This window comes from Chiloscyllium plagiosum, unplaced genomic scaffold (assembly GCF_037043375.1).
Source record: "Chiloscyllium plagiosum isolate Xiang-an unplaced genomic scaffold, Cpla_swu_hap1 HiC_scaffold_3, whole genome shotgun sequence".
NCBI classification, from domain to species: Eukaryota; Metazoa; Chordata; class Chondrichthyes; order Orectolobiformes; family Hemiscylliidae; genus Chiloscyllium; species Chiloscyllium plagiosum.
In genome coordinates, this window is record NW_028270141.1 from 41,423,765 (window position 1) to 41,434,116 (window position 10,352).

Here is a 10,352-nt window from a genome sequence, read left to right on the forward strand (position 1 = left end):
CTCAGCCCATTGGCCCATCTGGTCCAGATCAATGTTGTAATCTGAGGTAACCCTCTTCGCTGTCCACTACACCTCCAATTTTGGTGTCATCTGCAAACTTACGAACTGTACCTCTTATGCTCGCATCCAAATCATTTATCTAAATGACAAAAAGTAGAGGACCCAGCACCGATCCTTGTGGCACTCCACTGGTCACAGGCCTCCAGTCTGAAAAACAACCCTCCTCCACCACCCTCTGTCTTCTACCTTTGAGCCAGTTCTGTATCCAACTGGCTAGTTCTCCCTATATTCCATGAGATCTAACTTTGCCAATCAGTCTCCCATGGGGAAACTTGTCGAACGCTTTACTGAAGTCCATATAGATCACATCTACTGCTCTGCCCTCATCAATCTTCTTTGTTACCTCTTCAAAAAACTCAATCAAGTTTGAGAGACATGATTTCCCACGCACAAAGCCATATTGACTATCCCGAATCAGTCCTTGCCTTTCCAAATACATGTACATCCTGTCCCTCAGGATTCCCTCCAACAACTTGCCCACCACTGACATCAGGCTCACTGGTCTATAGTTCCTTGGCTTGTCCTTACCACCCTTCTTAAACAGTGGCACCACTTTTGCCAACCTCCAGTCTTCCAGCACCTCACCTGTGACTATCGATGATACGAATATCTCAGCAAGAGGCCCAGCAATCACTCTTCTAGCTTTCCACAGAGTCCTCGGGTACACCTGATCAGGTCCTGGGGATTTATCCACCTTTAACCATTTCAAGACATCCAGCACTCCCTCCTCTGTAATCTGGACATTTTGCAAGATGCCACCATCTATTTCCCTACAGTCTATATCTTCCATATCCTTTTCCACAGTAAATACTGATGCAAAATATTCATTTAGTATCTCCCCCATTTTCTGTGGCTCCACACAAAGGCAGCCTTGCTGATCTTTGAGGGGCCCTATTCTCTCCCTAGTTACCTTTTTGTCCTTAATATATTTGTAAAGACCCTTTGGATTCTCCTTAATTCTATTTGCCAAAGCTATCTCATGTCCCCTTTTTGCCCTCCTGATTTCCCTCTTAAGTATCCTCCTACTGCCTTTATACTCTTCTAAGGATTCATTTGATCTATCTTGTCTATACCTGATCTATGCTTCCTGCTTTTTCTTAACCAAACCCTCAATTTCTTTAGTTATCCAGCATTCCCTATACCTACCAGTCTTCCCTTTCACTCTGACAGGAATATACTTTCTCTGGATTCTTGTTATCTCATTTCTGAAGGCTTCCCATTTTCCAGCCGTCCCTTTACATGCAAACATCTGCCTCCAATCAGCTTTTGAAAGTTCTTGCCTAATACCATTAAAATTGGCCTTTCTCCAATTTAGAACTTCAACTTTTAGATTTGGTCTATCCTTTTCCATCACTATTTTAAAACGAATAGAATTATGGTCACTGGCCCCAAAATGCTCCCCCACTGACACCTCAGTCACCTGCCCTGCCTTATTTCCCAAGAGTAGGTCAAGTTTTGCACCTTCTCTAGTAGATACAACCACATACTGAATCAGAAAATTGTCTTGTACACACTTAAGGAATTCCTCTCCATCTAAACCCTTAATACTATGGCAGTACCAGTCTATGTTTGGAAAGTAAAAATCCCCTACCATAACTAGCCTACTTTTCTTACAGATAGCTGAGATCTCCTTACAAGTTTGTTTCTCAATTTCCCTCTGACTATTGGGGGGTCTATAATACAATCCCAATAAGGTGATCATCCCTTTCTTATTTCTCAGTTCCACCCAAATAACTTCCCTGGGTGTATTTCAGGGAATATCTTCCCTCAGCACAGCTGTAATGCTATCCCTTATCAAAAATGCCGCTCCCCCTCCTCTCTTGCCTCCCTTTCTATCCTTCCTGTAGCATCTGTATCCTGAAACATTAAGCTGCCAGTCCTGCCCATCCCTGAGCTATGTTTCTGTAATTGCTATGATATCCCAGTCCCATGTTCCTAACCATGTCCTGAGTTCATCTGCCTTCCTAGTTAGGCCTCTTGCATTGAAATAAATGCAGTTTAATTTATTAGTCCTACCTTGTCCCTACCTGTCCTGACTGTTTGACTCGCTTCTTTTTCCAACTGTACCTGTCTCAGATTGATTACTTTCCTCACTATCTCCCTGGGTCCTACCCCACCACCTTATTAGTTTAAATCCTCTCAAGTAGTTCTAGCAAACTTCCCTGCCAGTATATTAGTCCCCTTCCAATTTAGGTGCAATCCGTCCTTCTTGCACAGGTCACTTCTATCCCAAAAGAGATTCCAATGATCCAAAAATGTGAATCCTTCTCCCATACATCAGCTCCTCAGCCATGCATTCATCTGCTCTATCCTCCTATTCCTGCCTTCATTAGCTCGTAGCACTGGGAGTAATCTATATTACTACCCTTGAGGACCTCCTTTTTAAATTTCTGCCTAACTCTCTGTAATCTCCCTTCAGAATCTCAATCTTTTCCCTTCCAATGTCATTGGTTCCAATGTGGACAACGACCTCTTGCTAACCCCTCTCCCCCATGAGAACATTCTGCACCCTCTCTGAGACATCCTTGATCCTGGCACCAGGGAAACAATACACCATTCTCCTTTTTCCCTGCTGGCCACAGAAACGCCTGTCTGTACCTCAGAGAATCCCCTAACACAATTGATCTCTTGGAAGCTGACGTACCCCTCGTTGCATTAGAGCCAGTCTCAATACCAGAAACTTGGTTGTTTGTGCTATGTTCCCCTGAGAATCCATCACCCCCTACATTTTCCAAAACAGCATACCTGTTTGAAATGGGTATATCCACAAAAGACTCCTGCGCTAGCTGCCTACCTCTCTTACCCTTCCTGGAGTTAACCTATCTATTCTTCTTAAGAAACTCAAGAAACCTACCTGTTTCTTTTGTAGTGATACGTCAACAATTAAACATTCACTGAATCATGACCATAACCTTCTTATAGAAGTAAAAAAATTTTAAAAATCTATTGCAGTCAAATGAGTGAAAAACTAGAAAACCATTCTTCCTATTCTCATCTCGTCAGTTATACATGACAGCCTGGATAATGTACACAGCCTTTCTGACACAGTGAGGACAATTTATCTACTGAACCAGGCTGATGAAGCTTGGTATTCACACTTGGTTCACAAAATAAGTTAGACCACTATCAGAGTTTGTTTGGCCTGTGCGTTGTGTGTGGTCTCAATGTTTGTATCAAGGCTTTACCAATAAATCTCTGGTTTTATCACCTCATGTACATGTTGTATTGGCCTAGGATGGCCATGAAAAGGGTTTCACATCAAGACAAGCTGCCCTATGGAATGTCATCTACTTTGCCAGGCTCCTTTGATCAACTGTTAAGGGTAATGTGAAATTGAGGCTCGCAACCAGGTGCACAAGGACATGTGACTAAAGTTTAGGAGCTCCCATAGGTTGTCAGTAAGGTTCTGACAAGGTTTTCATTTGGGTTCCTGCTCTGTTTTCAGTAGAAATGTCAGACCAAAATTCCAGTAATCCCTTTGCCATTGTGACATATAGCTATGTAATCAACAGTATTAAATGATATTATTTACCAGAACCACTGTTGTAAAGTGGAATTCAATGAATGTGGAATTCCCCAAGAATATCTGCTATTAATTATTTAACTTGGAAAATCCCCAAAAGCATTTCAAGTGAAATGAATTATATTGCACAGATAATCTTAAACGTGTAGCAAACAATAATGAGAAAAATGATCAGTGAACTTGCATCTGATGTTTGTTGAGGGAACAATGTTGGTCAGGTGACCAGAAGCCCTACTCTTTTTCAAAAGGTGCCGGGGGAATTTATCTGATGGAAGAGTTCAACATTTCATTCTAAGAATAACAACTTGGACTGTTGCATGCTTACTAGAATTAGTAGCCAGCTCTAGTGGCTCTCGGGGAGGTGTGCTCAAGCTGCAGAAATGATTTTCAACTTTAAGCAGCTAAACAGATCCGCCACAGACTACAGAAGGCACAAAACAGAACTGAAATCGCTTGACATTGGAGAAATGCCAAAACCTACTTTAAACTTCTGCTTTCTTTCCCCAAGTGATATTCCACCAAAATACATTTACCTTAAATCTGTCTTCGCAACAAGTTTTCCCTTTTAAAACCTTTTATAACTTTCTACTCCAATTTACCCTAACATTTTCAGCCATAATGAGAACAATCACTGATGTCTCCACATAACTGAAGTCTAACCTGTCCCCTATCATTCTAATAAATCTCTTCTACACATTCTCTGAGCTTTGACATCCTTCCCAAAATGCAATAGCCCTTTATTGGTCACAATATTCCAGCCGAGGCACAGTTTTTTTTAACCCTTTTATACCATATGAGTCTGTTTATAAAGCTCTTTAATGATTTTAACAAGCGTTTTCAACCTGTTCCATACTTACATCTTCAGGTCTTCTAATTATATTGACATACTTGTAAAAGTAAAGTTGCCATAGTCCTAGCAGATCATAGCACTACTCTTTCATTAAAAAGAGATGACCAGTGGTGGTTTAACCTGAGGGTCACCATGTTTCACATGAGGAGATGTAGTTGAGAATGAGAGTCCTTCATGGTAACCTCAGATGATGCGGGAATTGAACCTACACTGTTGGTCTTACTCTACATTGCAAACCAGCTATCCAAGCTAACTATTCTCTATACCTGACTGCAGACCCCAGCTTGCCCTTTCTATGTTAATAGTCCTTGTTGTAGCAATTGCCAATTATTGGCAGGAATGACAATGTGGGAAGTTTGAATCTAAACAACATTATCACCCAACCCTGCCATAACTTTCTTGTGATATTTTCTCCTTCCATGGATCAGCTTTAGCTATTAAAGACTGGTTTTATGTAGCTACAGGGCTTTGAACATTCTTTAACATTATGCTTGCGCAAATTAATATTTTTTTTCTCTAAATTAGGTAGTCCTTTCTCGCAGGCATACACATGCCCTTAACAAAGTGTGCTCCTCTCCACTTTACCTAACAGTACAACAAATAGATTTACGGGTCTGTTTACCATTGATGGCATTATTAGTGCCAGATTCTCTCTACCAGACTTCTAATATTATTCTCAGAGTACAGTGTAGGCCTCAGTCTAAACAACAGGAAGTTTGAGATTATGTTACTACAGTGGGTATAATCTGCATGTATACAGTATTTGAAATAGAGAAGTGTTCCTGCAGTTTCAGGAACTGTGAAAATTTGTTAAAAGTGAGTTATTCTTGCTTTGAGAGATTAATATTCTTCCCCTCACTGGGTCACTTCAACACTGGGAAGATCAGAGCTGTTGTCTAAGATCTAGGAGCAGGAATAGAAAATTCAGCCCCTTGACCCTGCTCTGCAATTTGATACTATCATGGCTGATCTCATTTCAGCCCCAACTCCACTTTCTTGTCCATTCCCCAATAACCCATTACTGATTAAAAATCGGTCTATCTTCTCCTTAAATTATTCAGTGTCCCAGCATCCACTGCCACTGAGATAGTGAATTTTACACCGGTTCACGACCCTTAGACGGAATTTAATTCCTCTTTATTTCTGTTTTAAATCTGCTACCTCAGAACCTAAAGATATGACCTTCAACTTAAATTGCTTCATAGGGGGTAACATTTGCTCTACATCTACTTTGTAAATTCCCTTTAACATCTTACGTACCTCAATTGGATCACTTCTCATTCTTGTAAACTCTGCAGAGTGTAAGCCTAAACTGCTTAATTTCTCTTCTCCGGAATCAATCTGGAATAAAGCTCCTCTGATCTGCCTCCAATGCAACTACACCCCTCCTCAAGTAAGGGGACAAAAACTGTACACCAAGTGCAGTCTCACTAATGCCTTGTACTGTCGCAGCAGCAATTTCCTACATTTATACACTATTCTTTTAGCAATTTAGTGGCCTCTCCACAATTATTCTGTAGCCAACTCCATCCCCAGCTACTGTTTCTTCAACTCAGACTTCTAGCAATTTCAGCATCCTATTGACCCCAGTCTAAAGTTTCAACCCCATAGCCCCTAGATCATCAGGACTACCAGAATTGTAACAGCACTCCTCTTTCATCCTGCCTTATCTCATATGCTGTTTGAAACACTCAACCATACTTTTGTAATCAATGCTGTCCAAGCCAGCAACCCCCATCCTTCACCCACCATAAACTAAAACTCTCTAAATCCCACCACCTCCCCCCTCCAACTCTCTCCCCATGCCTCTGCATCCCCCATTCCTCTGAAATAACTCTGCTTCTCCAGTTTGAGTTTATGTAGCATACTCACCACATCCTTCACTCTGCCATTAGTGCTGTGTCTTAGCTGCATCAGCTCTAAGCTCTAGATTCCCTCCCTAAACCTCTCAGTCTATTTGTTTTTATGACTTAACCTTAAACCCTATCTCTTTCTGAACAAGTTTCTGTCCATCTCCTGTGAATTACGTTCCTGTGAAAATGCCTCAGGCTGTTTTCTTAATTTGAAATGCTTTTTAAATACAATTTATTATTGTATTGTCTTCCTCACCTTTATCAATTTCACAATCTACATGTCTTTATCTTTCCAATTAAAAGAAAATCCAGTTTTTAATTTTTTTAATACTGGAAATGGTGTGCAGTTAGTTATATGCAATCTTTCAAAAACCACAAACTCCTTGTCATTTTGCATCTCAGCATCAGTACGAAATATGTTGTAATCCTACAGTCCTGTCATCACATCACACATTCTCTCCATTTACTACCTTCAGTAATCAGGAAGGTCATAGATGCAAATCTGTTTGCTTACTTTTTGGACACTCGTACTTTCACCATAACAACCAACAAAACTAATAAACTGGAGAGTCCATACCTGGCAGGGTGAGGTTGGTACGAAAGCAGACTGATACGGTATATGTCAGTGGGCATCTGAATCATTGTTCACTATCCTGCTAACAAGGGCAGCTTCCAGTTGGAGACATCATGGAAAAATGTGGAGTCAGAGAGAGCATAGTGCAACGTAACCTTCATCTGACACAAACTTAGAAAGAAGCACAGGTGAAGGACTGGAAATATTTATCAATAAATTTATAGACGATGTTTCATATTCAGAGAGTGATCTGGGCAGGTTGTCTCCTGGGTTTGACTTCTTGACTACCTTACAGCTTTCCCCACCCCATCTCCCTTCCAACCTCTAGTCTTGGAAATTATCAGTTGGTGAAAGATTGCAGTTGCAGCTCATGGCATCAGTCAGGCCTTTGTGTTGGAAAATTATTGAACACCTACTCCAGAAACGTCAGAGCATAATCAAGACTGTTATTCCACTGCACTATAATGGAAGTGCCATATTTTAGATGGGGCGTTAAACATATGTTCTGCATGTCCTGTCTGGCAAAAGATCCCATGGAATTATTTGCAGTCAGAAGGTTAACTCTCTTGGTGGCACTCAATCAGAATCCGGTCATTTATTTCATTGCCGTTTGTGGGAGCTTCACAAATTGGCTTCATTATTTCCAACATTACTACAGTAACTGTTTTCAAAAGAGCTTAATTTACTACACAGTGTTATGGAAGTGTTGTGAAAGGCGCTATTGAAGTGCAAACTTTCTTCAGACACCAACTCATGTTGCACAAATTTTGTGGGCCTCGCGATTTAACCTGTAGTCTCCGACACAGTGAGACCAGTTACACTGCTCATTGTATGCCTATTGTCTCTTGATCAGTTACAAACCTTCTCACAAACTGATTCACAGGAGCGAGACAGTTTTTGAAATGTCATGAGAAAGAGAGAAAATGTATTTGAAAAACAACTTTAATTTCTTCCCACTCAACAGACCAATTTTAGAAAACAAACCTTTAAAAACATATTTCTACAGAAAGGCATCCATTTTAACAACTGGCAATCTTTTGTAGGCAAGAAAACAAAGACATCAGTACTCACCTGAGTGAAGTATAGATTCATCAGACTTAAGGTGAAGAACTGGAGGCAAACTGGGAAACAGTAAAGTAGCCAGAAAACAAAGGGGCCAAATGAGTTAGCCAGCACAAAATCTTTGAAGTAAAATGAGAAAAGGATAGTTCTGAGAGCTGCCCAGAGCAGGCAGAGAAAGAGGAATACCGTCTGGTAACTAAACCTTTTGTGTTTGTAGTGCAGAATAAGCCAGAGCTGTACATACACAAAAATAAAAAGTAATGAGTAAAAGGCAGTGTAAGCAACAGTCAACCCCAGCTTCACAAAGGCAGGGACAGCAGGCGACAGAGTTGGAAGGGGCATTTCCACATCCATTAATTTGTTCTTTGTTCTCTACAGTCTCTCCAACCATAAGATTTGTTTCATTTCATCGGCTGAATTAAACAATTCTCAACTTCCTGCTCCTGCAACTGGAGACAGCTTGCATAAGCACATGACCAAACCAGAATGAATCATTTCATCAGCACTTGGCAGGAAACTGAAAGTTGCCCATTTCAAGGCAGTTCTAAAATACCTATGTCTGCACTTAGAGTGTACTCATCTTTGGCAGAGCCACATAGGCTGGGCATCCACTGACAGTGTAAGTGCACAATGGTCTAGACTCCATTCAGTATGAAGCATCTTCAGTCTTGGCTAAACAAACCTTCAAACAATCCTCTGTTTGGAATAGAGAGTTGAAAAGAATTTAGATTAAATTTTGGAAATTTTTAATATCCAGATTTTCACTTCGGTTCATCCATAAAGATATAATTCAATTCCTCCAATCAAATATACTACATGTGAAGTGAGTGGAAATACATCCTAATTCCACTTGATAACTGTATCACTATCAAATCCAAGTCTAATTACAATATTATCTGTCAAATTAAGAATCAAACACTGTTTAATCTCAATAGTTTCGGGAGAAATAACTTAAAAATAATTTTTCTGCCTCCCATTCTTATGTGGGGTCCTGATGGTCCAAAGATCCATAGACACATGTTTAGTTCTTAAACATTATCCCTAGCTCCAGTTGGGCAGGTGCTTGCCTAGGAAGAAGGGCTCATGCCCGAAACGTCGATTCTCCTGCTCCTCGGATGCTGCCTGACCTGCTGCGCTTTTCCAGCAACACATTTTCAGCTCTGATCTCCAGCATCTCACTTTCTCTGGTAATCCAGAGACTCAGGTATAATGTCCTGGAGACCTAGGTTCAAATCCTGTGATGGTGGCATTTGAATTCAATAAAGAAATCTGGAAATAAGAGTCCAAGACCACGAATCCATTGGTGGAAAAGCCCATTTGATTCTTTAGGGAAGGAAACTGCCACCTTTGTCTAGCCTACATGTGACTCCAGACCCACAGCAATGTGGCTGACTTTTAACTGCCCTCTGGACAATAAACACTGGTGTAGTCAATGTTGTCCTCGTCCTGTGAACTAATTTTTAAAAAGTTTCCACACATTGAAATGTACTGAAAATACATGCAGTTTGTATGCTCTCACAGCTTCAGTTTGACCTTGTCATAGCACAGTGCAATATAGCCGCACGTCCACCACCACCCCAACACCCCATCTAACAGAAACGCTTACTCTTCAGTGAACCCACTGCCACAAACTACCTGCCTCTTCATCGGTACAAAAAGCTAAGCTAGGCCACCTAGGTTGGCTACTTGTAACTCAGTGCTAAAGTGCCTCTGCACTAAAAAAAAGACTAAGATGCCAAGACTGGCTGCCCTTTATTAGGCACCAAAGACCTTGTGCACTAAAAAACAGGCTAAGACATAAAAACTTAGAAAATAGGAACAGAAACAGGCCATTTGGTCCAATGATTCCACTCTGTCATTCAACATGATCATGACGTCCATCCCTATGCCCATTTCCACTCTTTCCCCATACCCCTTGACAACTTTAGCTTCTCAAAATCCACTTGTCTCTTTCTTAAATATATTCAGTGACTTTGCCTCCAGAACTGACTGTGGTAGAGAATTCCACAGTCGCAACACCCTCTGAATGAAAAGAATTTCTTCATCTCAGTTTGAAAAGGCTTACCCCATATCCTGAAACATGACCAATTGTGCTGGGCCATCCTTGCTTGTGAATCATCATCCCTGCATCCCTGCCCAGCTCTGTCAGAGTTAAACGCTTTCAATCAGATTCCCTCTCATCTTTTAAACTTCAGAAAGTACAGGCCTAGTTGACCCAATCTGTCCTCATTCGACAAATCTGCCATCCTAGCAATCACCCTGCTGAACATTTGCTACACTCCCTCGATGGCAAGTATAGATTTTCTTAGGTGAGGAGACCGAAACTGTACAAATTACTCCAGGTCTGGTCTCACCCAAGACTCTGTACTGCTGCAGTTAGACTCCTTTGCTCCTGTAATCAAATTCTCTTGTAATGAAGCCCAACATATC

At 41.0% G+C, this 10,352-nt stretch overlaps 1 protein-coding gene across 3 annotated transcripts in view; it reads right to left on the bottom strand.

Moving 5' to 3' along the window:
- Window positions 1–8,348, bottom strand: part of gpr137ba (G protein-coupled receptor 137Ba) — a 63,293-nt gene extending 54,945 nt beyond the window's left edge. For all 3 annotated transcript variants that reach the window (XM_043680054.2, XM_043680048.2, XM_043680061.2), the window contains exon 1: window positions 7,932–8,348. In XM_043680054.2, coding sequence (XP_043535989.1) covers window positions 7,932–8,276 — 345 coding nt within the window. In that variant the 5' untranslated portion in view covers window positions 8,277–8,348. The remainder of the gene's footprint in view (window positions 1–7,931) is intronic.
- Window positions 8,349–10,352: the final 2,004 nt, after the last annotated feature.